The 12969-nt window shown below is 42.7% G+C and overlaps 1 protein-coding gene across 1 annotated transcript in view; it reads left to right on the forward strand.

Annotated features, from left to right (window-relative positions):
- Positions 1-3451: 3451 nt before the first annotated feature.
- Positions 3452-12969, forward strand: part of Slc25a17 (solute carrier family 25 member 17) — a 39418-nt gene continuing 29900 nt past the window's right edge. The window contains exon 1 of the mRNA XM_005354162.3: positions 3452-3616. Coding sequence (XP_005354219.1) covers positions 3563-3616 — 54 coding nt within the window. The 5' untranslated portion in view covers positions 3452-3562. The remainder of the gene's footprint in view (positions 3617-12969) is intronic.

Genomic DNA, 12969 nt, shown 5'->3' on the forward strand with positions numbered 1-12969 from the left:
TTAAAGATATGTGGTTAATATTCCTAAGATGCTAAAATAAAATACGATTTCAAACTGGATCTTGACCTTCCCCTTTTTGTTTTTTTTGGGGGGGGTATAGTGTACACTGAAGTTACATAATGGGTACAGTGGGCTATGGATTACTAACAGCTGACCCCTAAAAGCTGAGTATAATGTTCACCTGTGTAGTCCCAGAATGTGAGAGGATAAGGGAGGAGTACAAGTTTGATTCTGGACGGTATAGCAAAACTTTGGAACCCAGGAACTGCCCCGCCCCCACTTGCTCCAGCTCACCTAACATTCAGAGGTCACCTTCTTTTGTACTTTTTAGAAGTTAGCAGTTCTGCCATGCATTGAAGTAAATAACTTATAAGTGGGTTCAGAGAAGTTGATCTTGTGCCCTGGTCCAAGGAAAAAGGCGTGTGGTCAGGGATGCAGTTTGGGGAGATGCTGATGATACATGGCATTAACAGCTATCTTTTCATATTCCATTGTTCAGCTTTATTATCAGAGAAACAGCACAGAGGTGTATGGTTATATGAACTATTAGATTAAAACAAAGCTTGGTAAGCCTACTAGCTATCACATCAGGAGACAGCTTCATAAAGGAGAAATAGCTTCTGGATTTAGAAAGTGGCTCATTGTTGGGAGGTGGTGGTATGCGCCTTTAATCCCAGCAGAGGCAGGTTGATCTCTTGAGTTCAAGATCAGCCTGGTCTACAAAAGCTTGTTCCAGGACAGGCTCCAAAGCTACAGAGAAAAACCCTGTCTTGAAAAAACAAAGTGGTTCACACATAAAGTTAATGGACCTGAATTAACATTCACACTAGTAGAACTTGGTTCCGTGCACTGTTGTGATAAGATCCTACTGTGTTATCTTAGAACTGAGTACTTTCATTGCTTCACAATTTTATAGATGAAACTGAAGCACTTTGGCAGTTGCTCAGTGTAGTGTTTGTGGAGCAAGGAATCTCACATTTGTGTCTTTCCAGTTTTTTTATGAATCTGTTACTCTTATTATAGGAGTTAGTGTGTGTGCACTTTAGCGGTAATTTTGAGACAGCATTTCACTATGCAATTCTGACTTGAAACAAACACATTGTATAGATCAGGCTAACCACAAAAGCCTCTACTTCAAGTGTTGAGATCAAAGCCATGTACCACTATGCCTGGCTATTACAGTTTTGGTGTTTTTTTTTTTTAAGTTATTTATTATGCCTACAGTGTTCCACCTGCATATTTGCATGCAGGCCAGAAGAGCGCACCAGATCTCATTAGATAGTTGTGAGCCACCATCTTGTTGCTGGGACTTAGGACCTCTGGAAGAGCAACCACTGCTCTTAATCTCTGAGCCATCTCTCCAGCCCCAGTGTTTTTTTTTGGATTTTGTTTTTTTTTGTTGTTGTTGTTGTTTTGTTTTTTCGAGACAGGGTTTCTCTGTGGCTTTGGAGCCTGTCCTGGAACTAGCTCTGTAGACCAGGCTGGTCTCGAACTCACAGAGATCTGCCTGCCTCTGCCTCCCGAGTGCTGGGATTAAAGGCGTGCGCCACCATCGCCCTCCTCCCAGTTTTGTTTTTTTATGGTCTTGTTTACTCAGGGTTTTGCTGTGTAACCCAGGCTGGCACTTGAATTCTCATCTTTGTGTCTTGGTCTCCCAACAATCGTTATGTCAGTATGCCTGACTGCTGCTTTAAGAAATAGAAAGGCAGATGCAGTTGGATCTGAGTTCTAGGCCAGCTTGATCTACAGAGTGGTTCCAAGACAGCTAAGACTACACAGAGAAACCCTGTTGGGGTGAGTGGGGAAATTAAAAGCCAAAATGGACATTCTAATGAGACTGGTTCAATAAACTAGGTTATTATTTGTGCCATTGAATACAGCATAATTGAAGTTCTTTGTCTACTCATTAAACTTAAGGTATAATTATTTTAACAGGTAGAATATGCAATTAATGAGGCTGGAGAGATGGCTCAACCGTGAAGTCCCATGTCCAGTTCCCAAGCACCCACCCATGTTTAGTAGTTCACAGCTGCATGCAGCTCCAGCTCCTTGACTTCGAAATGCTCTGCACTAACATGCACAGACATCTGTTTTTATTTTTATTTATTTTGGTTTTTTCGAGACAGGGTTCCTCTGTAACTTCGGAGCTTGTCCTAAAAGTCACTCTGTAGACCAGGCTGGCCTCAAACTCAGAGATATCTGCCTGTCTCTGCTTCCAGAGCGCTGGGATTAAAGGCGAGCGCCACCAATGCCCTGTCACATAATACTTTAAAAAACACAGCTCATGGGTTGAAGGGGAAAACAAAAGTAGTTAAGTTTTGAAAGTTTGGACAATTCTGTGAGACTTTGTATGGTGTCACAGTGGAAACTTAAATGCCTGTTTTCCTACCACTTAGATTTATCTTTATGTTCATGAATGCTTGGGAGTGCACTCAATGCCGTCAGAGGACAAAGACCGGATTCCCCTGGAGCTTGATTACAGAGGGTTGTGTGCTGGCAGCTGAACCTAGACCCTCTGCAAGAGCCCTAAACGTTCTTAGCCCCTGAACCATCATCTAGCCTCAAATTGTCAGTTTAAGCAAATTGAAGCCTCATGCTAGAGCTTTGCCTTCCATGCCTGGGCTCCTCGTTTTCATATCCAGCGGCCAGGTTGGTGGTGGGTTTTGGAGATGAATGGATAAAGAAGGCTGCAGCTATTGACCTGTTCCCCTTAGTTGTGGCCTTCAGCTTAGTTTTGGAGGGTTGGTGTTATTGTGACATGATTTCTGTAGTTTAGGCTGGCCTATGCCCCCTCTGGTACTAGGATAAAAGGCGAAGGTCACTAGGATATGCTTTGCGGCGGGTAAGGTTACGGGTTTTTTTTGGGGGGGGGGGGTTGTTTTGAGAGCCGCGATGATCTCACGCTTTCCATATAGCCTAAGGTCACTCAACTAATGATTCTTTTAACAAAATATTATATGCATGTCCCAGTGCGTGCAGTACCTAGTGTGGGTCAGAAAAGGTTAGAGCCCCTGGAACTGTAGTTACAATAGCTAGCCTCCATGTGGGTTCTGGGAACTAAAAAGCGGTTCCTCTGCAAAAGCAGTAGAGTTCTTAATAGAGGCATCCCTCCAGTCCCTTGATCCTTTCCCCACTTTCTGAGTGCTGCAATTACAGGTGTTTGTGGAGTGGTGGGGATCATGCTAAGCAAGGACTCTTACAACTGAGCTACGTCCTCAGCCTGCCAACTTGTATTTTGTAAGCAGTTAGAGTGCAGAGATCATTAGGCGCTTTTATGTCCTCCGTTTTACGTCAATAGGCATGGCTAACCATATTAGCTTGCACCAACGTCCCGGTCGGCCTAGCATCGCCCCGCCCCTTGCTTTCCCCGGACCAATCGGTGTTCAGGGGCGTTCTTGGGCCCTCCAAATCCACGTCCGCGGCTGTTCTCCCGGGCGACAGAGGGCAGCTTGTGACCCGGAAGTGGTTGTTTTGTTGGAGGCTGCCGGGTCTGAGAGGTGGGGCTTGAGACGCTCCTGAAGGGAGCCCACGTTGCGGCGTCTGAGGGGGAAAGTGTGGCATTATGGCTTCTGTGTTGTCCTACGAAAGCCTGGTGCATGCCGTGGCCGGAGCCGTGGTGAGGAAGGGTTTGGGGCTTTACGAAGTCAGTCCCGGGATGGGGCCGGGAGATGTGGGGTCTGAGTCTGTCACGACTGGGACCAGGGCGAAAACAGAAAGTTGCTGCAAGTGTGAGTGTGAGGGGTGAGGCCGGCACCCACCCCCTGCCCCTGCCGCGCGCTCCCAGAGCCGGTCTGGACTGGCAGTCACAAATGTCCAGGGGGTAAGGAGGAATACATTGCTATTTTCTTCACCTTCTGACGTTTAAGGCCAGCCATCGCCCTACCCCATCCTCACTGAACACAAACTTTGTCTAACCGGTCCCGAGGAGAAACTAGGTGTGAAGCTGGGGTGCTTGATGTAAGGTTACTAACATCCTGTTGTCACACTTTACCGCAGGCAATGGCAATAGCTAGGAAAGTAGCTCTGGTCAGCATTATTGCTAGGAAAGGATAAGAGTTTTTGTTTTGTTTTTAAATCAAAATCGGGGTTGTTATGAGTTAAGTGCTCGGTTCTTGGATCTTGGATGTTGAGTCGTCTGAGTTCCTTCCATTTGACACTCTTCCTTTTTTTTTTTTTTTTTTGCAACTTCACGTTCTTGATAGGAGTAATGTGCCTCTTCTGATTCTCTTTCTCAGGTTGTTTCTCATGTCCTTCCCTAATTTCCAGCCAACATGTCCTTTTAGCCTTTTAGAATCACTGTGGACCATTTCTGTCTGTTCGGTGGACCGTTCCTGAATGGTCCCACTCCCCCAGTATGAACTCAGGGACAACTCATGTCCTGTAATGAGGAATCTGAGTTTTGAATTCCAGTTCTACCATTTATTTACTAGGCAGTCTTAGGTCTCACATTTGTATTTCTGTGAAGTGGAAGAAAGGCTAGTTTTCCCCCAGACTCTTGAGAATTATGTGAGGGAGTGTTACAGGAAGTGTCTAATTCAAGAAGCCTCTATCATTGAAATCAACCAGGAGAGCCTTTCACCCATTAAGAAAAAGCTGGCGTGGAAGTTTGCTTGACATGTTTTCAGTTGGTCACAGAGACCTGTGTGGCTGTAGAGAAAATGCAAACAGTGACCAAATTATTCATGACTTTGTGTAGGAAAGAGTCAGCTGTTAAATTTACTAATTTACATTTTCACAACTGATCTTCCGGGCTTCTCTGTAGAGAGTAGAATGAGGAAGGCCCGACAGTCAGATGAGATGGGTGTAAGGCTTAGATGACGGTCGTGGTAAGCGATTATTCTCCTGAAATGTATTTATGAGACCCACCAGAGTTCAGTGGTTGATTGGGTGTAGATTAGGATTGGTTGTCTCTGACAGTTTTGGCTCCAGTAACATGATGGTCTTCCTCCTGAGTTGAATGGACAATAATTGTGTGAACGCATGGGTTTGGGGAAAAGATAAACTTGGTCATAGTTTTGAACTAGTTAAATTTGAAATCCCTGAGGGTAGCATGACCATTAAATTATTAACTCACCAAGGAGGTGACTCTGAACTAAGAAAAATGACAGTGACTGAGTGGAGAAGCAGGCTGACATGAAAAGGTGGGGGAAGGAAGTTTTCGGGTACAAAGAAGACTTGAGAACCAGTGTGTGTGTGGGGGGGGAGGAAATGGAAAAAGTGCTCTGCCAGCTGTTCGGAGAAAGTATTTCGGGAAGAAGGGTGTTTTCCAAGTGGGTCACCTACTGCCAGGAGGTCAAGTACTGTGGGGACTGAGAACGACAAGTCCAGCGGTTAACTGAGAAGACCAGTTTCGGTGGATTGCAACGGACAATGGGAAGAAGAGAAATCCTTGTTAATTTGTCTTTCTCTTACCCAGTGCCATTTGTTGAGTTCATTCTGTGGGCCACGTGCTCTCTAGGTCCTCAGAATAGAGAAACCAAGTCACTTTTCTTCCCTAACTGTCGGTTACAGTAGAGAAGCCAGCACATGAGTAAACAAAACTATTTTAAATAGTAAATGCTATTAAATCAGTAGGCCTAGCAAGTATTTTTTTTATATATATATAAGCTGACAGATATTTTATGTATTGTGTTCGGTCTCTGTCGTGGCTGCTCAACACAGCCCTGGTAATGTGAAAGCAGCCAGAGACCTAAGTAAATGGATGGGCAGAGCTTTGTTTCCCATGAAACTGCTGTCACCGAAATGGACGGCGCATTGATTTTGGCCCTCAGACCAGCTTACTGAGCCCTGTGATGAAGCATGGCCATGGGCAGGAGTGGTGTATATCTCTTAATCCTAAAATCATTTTAATTCATTTGCTGCCTATTTTTCTTTCATTAAAATTTCACTTGAAGCCTGGTGGTGGTGGTGCACACCTTTAATCCCAGCACAGGGATTAAGGCATGCAAATCTCTTGCTGTTTTTTTTTTTCCCCAAATTATCTATTATATACTTTTATAAGAATAATTCATTTTACTCTTGCTTTATCTCAGGGAAGTGGTATTCCTAGTATATGTTTGAAGGAAAAGTAGCTTTGTACATTGTTTTGGTTTTGGTTGTTTTGAAACAGGGTCTAACTGTATAGCCCAGAACAACCTCAAACTTGAAATCTTTTAGCCACAGCCTCCTAAATTCTTAGAATTAAAGGCATGTACCATCATATTCAGCTGCTTCCGTGTGTATAGCGCAAGCTGGACTTGAACTTGTGATCCTCCTGCCTCTTCCTAATCAGATATCCTCCAGTGTGTGCCACCACAACTGGCCGTGTTTTGTCATGGTTGTTGCTGCTGTGTTTTTATTATTAGTATTGTTACCATTATTTTTATTCATTATGCCGAAGAGCTGTTCTCAAATTCTTAGCAGGTCTGTATATTAAGGTTCAGTAACATAACCTGGGCTCTCAGCACTTGGGTGCTCTCAGTCACGATGTGGCCTTGCTGTGACTGTCTGAAGTACTGCTTCTAGCCAAAGAGCAGAAGCAGTCTGGGTAAAAGCAGCTGAATTGTTTAAGATGTTGACTCACAGTCTTTGTCACTCCTGGCTTGTTTGTTCAGCTCCCCTAGGTTGTGCATTCTCCTACAGCCAGTGAAATGCAAGTACGCTTACCTTTTTTCAGTGCTGAGTACCAGACCCAGAGCTTGGCATGTGCTAAGTACCCCCTCTATCACAGAGTTGTGCCCACTGCCCCAATATGCAATTATATTTTAAAAGTTAAATTACTGATTTTGAGGTTTTTTTGATGCCATACCTTGGGATAATCACAGATAACCTTACATATCTCAAAACTAGAATTACATTGCTTCAGAAAGATGTTGTAGCTTCTTGGTCACTATTATATGACATAGTTACCAGCTTCATATGTAAAGAGCCATAAAAAAACAAGTATAATTAGATTTATAATTTTATATTTTGGTTATCTTTGAAAGATTTCATATGTAAAAATCTCTCTCTTGCTCTCTTTTTTTAAACCCAGTCTAACTTTGACCTTGCTGTGTAACCAAAGATGATCTTGATCTTTTGATCTTCTTGTTTTCATCTCCTAAATTTTAAGATTAGACTAGCATTAGATTTTAGGGTTGAATCTAGGCTTCCAAACAAATAGGTTTTTTGCCTCTCCCCAGACCCCATAATAGGTTTCTCTGCCAGTGTAGTTAACCAGATCAAGCCAAATTGAAGAAGTATAATAATAGGTTTATTTGAGCAAAGCAATTCTTAGACAAGTTCTCCAGTCCCAGAGTTCGAGACCACAGAATCCTCACCCCCATACTAAAGCAGGGAGACTTTATAGGTTTTAGAGTTGATGACATGTCCTGCTGCAAGCTGGGTTTGTGCCCAAGTATGGTCAGAAGCTGAACACTTTAGGCTGGGACTTGAGTGGCTGGCAACGTCAGGGGAGCAAGCTGCAGTACCCCCAAGAATGTGGAACTGGGCTTTTTGGTGCCTTTCCTTTGTTCGGAGACTCTGAGCAGGTTAGGTTTGGAGAGGCAGGACCGGGGCTTTCCAGATCCATGCAGGTCCAAGCTGAAGGTTCTAATAGAACATGACCGTGCTTGGCAAGCTCTACCAACTTAGCGACATCCCTAGCTCAGAAATATCTGTTTACAAGTAAAAGATTTCCTTAGTCTAGAATTAGAAAAGTGCTATTTGTAGGACTTGCATAAGGTAGATTACACACTGAAACTGGATTCTGAATTGTCATGATTAATCAGTAATATCAAAATTTTTTTATTTATCAGTCAGTTTGTTGGGATTTGTGTGGGGTTGAGAGGACAACTGTCGGAGTCCCTTTTCTCCTTTACTGCATGGTCCAGGAATCGAACTCAGGTCTTCGGGCTTGTTCAGCAAGAACTTTTATTCTTGCCAACTCATCTCCGTGGCCTGACCAGTGACTTTCAAGGAATTCCTTTTGAATCAATTGCTTATTTAGATCATCTTGATTTATTGTTTGTTTTGATTATCCAGCAGGACAGTCTCTTTACATTGGTTAGGCTGGCCTTGAACTTCTGGGTTCAAGACGTCCTCCTGCAGCCTTAAGTAGCTGCCTTGGTCAGAGAGTCTCCAATGTTATGCAGAGGAGTCTGGGTTAAAGTTGGTCAGATAAAATGTTTGTCAAAATGTGGCTATATCTTCAGTCTCCATTTTGTCTGTGTGGATTTACAAATGAGTGCATAAATAGATTTTGTTGTTGTTTATGTAACTGTTAGAGTTTCATACCCTGGGATTTCTCTGTTTGCTTGTTATGAGTATGTTTGTTTTGGAATATAAGGAGTATCCCATGTGACTCAGTTAGGGCTCCCTGGTTGCAGGGTGGAGAAACAGACTGGGTATTTTAAGTATTAAGAAGAGTTTTCTTTAAAGGCTGTTTGAGAGCTGTTCTGTCAGTGGGGAAGCTGAGAACCTTGGAGTAGAAATGAGCCAAGTGGCTGCAGGAAGATTTCTGAAGTAGTCACTGGAAAGTCTCTGTCAGACACCACCACTGAAATCAGAGCTTTGTCCTGCCCTTCTACCCTTACAGGAGTCTGCTGAAGACTCGAAGCCCTGTGCCCAAGCAAGCCTTGACACACCTCTAGTAATTAACAGGTGTGAAAGGAAGGTATGGGTAGAAGGACCCTTTGAGTCCTCTTCAGGAACTGTCGTGGAAGGTGGCACCTGCATTTTCTGTCCTGCCAAGATTGTACACAATAGAGCGAGGTAATTCTTCAAAAGAAAATTAGAGGCTGGAAAAATGTCTCAGCAGTTAGAAGCTCTGGCCACAATCTTACAGAAAACCCAGCTACAATCCTAGCACCACATGATGGCTCACAGCCATCTTTAATTCCCTTCAAATGGTATCTGACACCCTCGTAAGGCCTGCATGGGAACTGCATGCATGTGGTACACAAACACTCATACACATAAAATAAGAAAAGAAAATCAGCAAAAGAGAGTGATGTTATGTATATCAGGCTGTTAAAATACCTTGAAGCCAGATGTGGTAGTGATGCACACCTATAATCTCAAACCTCAGGACTCTAAGGTAGGAAGGAGAATCCCACTTTCTAAGCAGTCTGGGAGACCCTGCCTCTAAAATCAAAAATCTTCAAATATCATTGATTTTTAAAAATATATAATATTCTAAAACTGGACATGGTGGCACAGGCCTTTTATTCTAACTCTTGGAAGGCAAAGGCAGGCGAATTTCTTGAATTCAAGGCCAGCCTGGTCTACAGAGTTCCAAGATAGCTAGGGCTCCACAGAGAAACCCTATCTTGAAAAACAACAGCAACAACAGAGTAATAATGTTCATTTATTTATGGTACTTACACTGCCCCCAAACCCTTTGCTTTGATAAACTTTTTATATAATGAAAATGTTAGTGTTATCTCCCATGACTCCATTACTTCTGTTTCACTAATTTTGTGATATTTAGAGAAAAAACTGTATTTTTGTTAACTTGGATCCCTATCTGTAAACTGTCAGTAACCTCCCACGACTTGTGAATATTAACACGGTAATAACAAGACTTTATGTTAGCTGACACTGTTATAGTGTGTATCATAGGGCTTTATACATGAATTAGAAAAAGGAAATTGATGCTGGGCAGTGATGGCACATACCTTTAATTCTAACATTTAAATCTAACATTGGGGGGCAGAGGCAGGTGGTTCTCTGTGAGTTTGAGGCCAGCCTGGTCTACAGAGTGAGTTCCAGGACAGCCATGATTGTTTCACAGAGAAACCTTGTTTTGATAAAACCAAAAAAAAAAAAAAAAAAAGAAGAATAAGAAAAAAAAGAAGAAGAAGAAGAAGAAGAAGAAAAAAGGAATAGTCATGTATACAGTATCCTTTGTCCTTTGTTTTCCCCAACATTTATATATTTATTCTGTGGGCAGAGGACCCATGTTGAGGTACTCTGAAGGTCAGAAAACAACTTTCTGGAATTGTTTTTTTCTTCCATTTTGTAGGTTCTAGGGAATCAAACTTGGGCCATCAGACTTGACAACAAGCGTCTGAGCCATTATGCTAGCCCTTTCTTTCCTCCTTTTAAACAAGTAAACGTGATATAATAGCTGGGAAGGGTTTTGGAGTAAAGCTTAGCTCTCAGTAACATGGTGGGTAACTTAGATTTTCTTCCTCAACTTGGGTTTGCCAAGTTATATAGCGGGGACAGTAATGCCTCACCCACAGAGTTCTCATGAAACATTGGGGTGGTGATGGGACTATTACAGCAATAAGTATCCAGTCCTACTTCGGTCTGTTCTCACATTATTTTTGCCCAGTTTCAGAAATTCAGTAAGTATGTGACTAGCATGGTCAATGGCCTGAGTTTAATCTCCAGCACCGAGAAGGAGGAGGAGAAGGGCAACCTTCTTACTGCTTTCACTCATAGCAGATGACCTCACCTTTTAACCTAGACGATAAACTCTAGTTCATCTGCCAGGCGTTTCATCCCAGGCAGGCAGATTTTGAGTTTGGAGCCAGCCTGGTCTACAGAGCTAGTTCCAGGAGCCAAGTCTACACAAAGAAACCCTGTCTAGAACCGCCCCCCCCCAAAAAAAAGCCAAAAACAAACCCACAAATAAACAAATAATTGGAAAGAAGATAGGAAGAAGTATATTTACTGGGCTCTAAGAATGTATGTCTTTTTAAACATTATTTATAGTGTTGTGTGTATGTGTGTGTATGTGCATCATAGCAGTTGTGTGGAGATCTTAGAGCCGCTCTCCTTCATCGTGCATGTTCCAGGCACGAAACTCAACTCTTCAGGCTTGGCATCAAGTGCCAGCCCCCAGATGCATTTTTCTCTTCTTTGCCATTCCTTCATCCTTATAGTATTAAACCCACCACCCATTTGGCAGCTCAAAACCATCTGTACCTTCAGTTCCAGGGGAATCAAAACCCTCTTCTGGCCTCTACAAGCACCAGTCATGCATGAGATAGACATATTCAAGCAAAACAACCTACATATAAGACATTGTTTTTTCTAAGACAACAGGGATTCTCTGTCTTGACAAATTATACTGGTGTATGATTTGGGAAATAGAAGCCCGTTTTAATTCTGTCCCTTTCTCCATTTCTAGTCACTGCTAAAATCCCAGCACTGTAGAGCAGTAGAAGGGCAGGTGGATCTAAACAAAACACAAAACAAAACCCAAGAAACTAACCTTGAACAAAAATAAAGAGCTGGATGCAGTGTCACACACCTGTGATCCAGCATTCGGAAGGCACAGGCTGGCCGATCACTGAGTCCAAGGCTAGCCTGGTCTGCATGGAGAATTCCAGACTAGTCAAAAGCTACTCTAAAATACATAAGCAAATGAAAGTAAGTCATATGTGAATCTGGGGAGATGGCTCAGTGGTTAAGAGCATTGGCTCTTACAGAGGACCAGCGTTTGGCTCCCAGAAGCCACCCTGTGCAGTTCATAATCACCTATGGCTCCATCTCTGGGGGCTTGGTAGGCATCGACACATGTTACACATACTCACAGACTTACAAATAAAGACAAAAGGAAAAAGAAGTCAAGGGCTGGTGAGATGGCTCAGTGGGGGAAAGTGCTTAATGACCTCTGTTCCTTTCTGGAGCCCACATGTAGGAGAAAAAAAACAACTCCCACAAATTAATTAATTATTGTCTTTTCATCTACATACATGTGCCACACACAATAAATAAATGTGATACTTTTTTAAAAAAGTGAAAGGCGGTTGTATGTGTGTCTGGCTGAGTCTGATATTTAACTGTGAAACAGGGCATGAGGGGTGAGGGTGCATCCATCCTGTTTCTGCCACACTGCCTTTGGGCAGCCTCTGGCTGCTGGCCCCAGGCTCTTCCCTTTCCAACTGAAGCACCCTCATGGGCTTCAAGTCCCAAGGCAGTATAGGAATTTACTTGTTCTCCCAAGGCAGAATGTTGTAATTCAAAATAGTTTTGGTGAAAGAATGAAGTCTCTGAAATAGATTTCTCTAGAAATAGATTCTTGTAAATTGTAATTATTGTCTGCAATAGCACTCCTACTCAGATAGTCAGAATTCGGTGGGACTCAATAGGCTTATTTTATGTCTCTCTGGCACAGCAGCATGGTACATCATGACTGCTTTCTCATTTGTGTCTTCTCATTTTGTATAAGTGAACAAATTGTTCTCACGGAAAAATGAATATATTTAGATTCTGAAAATCATGTGTTTGTATAACTCGGTAGAAGCTGTGCATATAAAATAAATATTTTGTTGCAGGTAACAGCGCATGTGAAAACAGCTCTCTGTTTACTTGATGAAGAAGCAAATACAGCAGATCCCCAATGTGTAAAATGCCTGTGTCCCAAATTTTAGATGCAGTAGTGGCTGAATGTGAACTCTGATCTTGTTAGAGAAATGGCTGAATTTCTCTAGCCATGCTCCCATCTGTAAAGTGGACAGGGTGGCAGTCCCTATTACGTCAGGCTGATGTGGGGACTCACTTTGTAATTGAGGTGTAATGCACTTAACAAAGTTAATTTTAAAGTGTACAGTTCAGTGATTAGTACATTGAGAATGTTGTACAACCACTACCTCTGTCTTTTTGGCTTTTTTGAGCGTAGTCTTGGACCGCTATCCTTAGACCAGGTTGACCTCAAACTCACAGATCCACCTTTAATCTCGGCTGTGACGGGTGGATCTCTGAGTTCAAGGCCAGCGTGGTTTAAGAGAGTTCCAGGACCACTGGGACTACACACAGAGAAACTGACTGAAAACAAAACAAAGCCAAACAAAAAGCTCCTGAAGCTAGTAAAGTAGAAGAACCTGTTTAACCCTGTGGATGTCTAATCTCTAGCCCTCCAGGGGTTCATTTACTTTCTAGTTTACTGAGATAAGCTGAAGGGTGCTTGTTTATAAGACACCATTTTGCTGTAATTAGAAATCCACATCTCTAGTTTCAAGCCTCACATTCATGTTTCTAACAAAGGATAGAGGGAAT

The sequence above is a fragment of the Microtus ochrogaster genome, chromosome 15 (assembly GCF_000317375.1).
Source record: "Microtus ochrogaster isolate Prairie Vole_2 chromosome 15, MicOch1.0, whole genome shotgun sequence".
NCBI lineage: Eukaryota > Metazoa > Chordata > Mammalia > Rodentia > Cricetidae > Microtus > Microtus ochrogaster.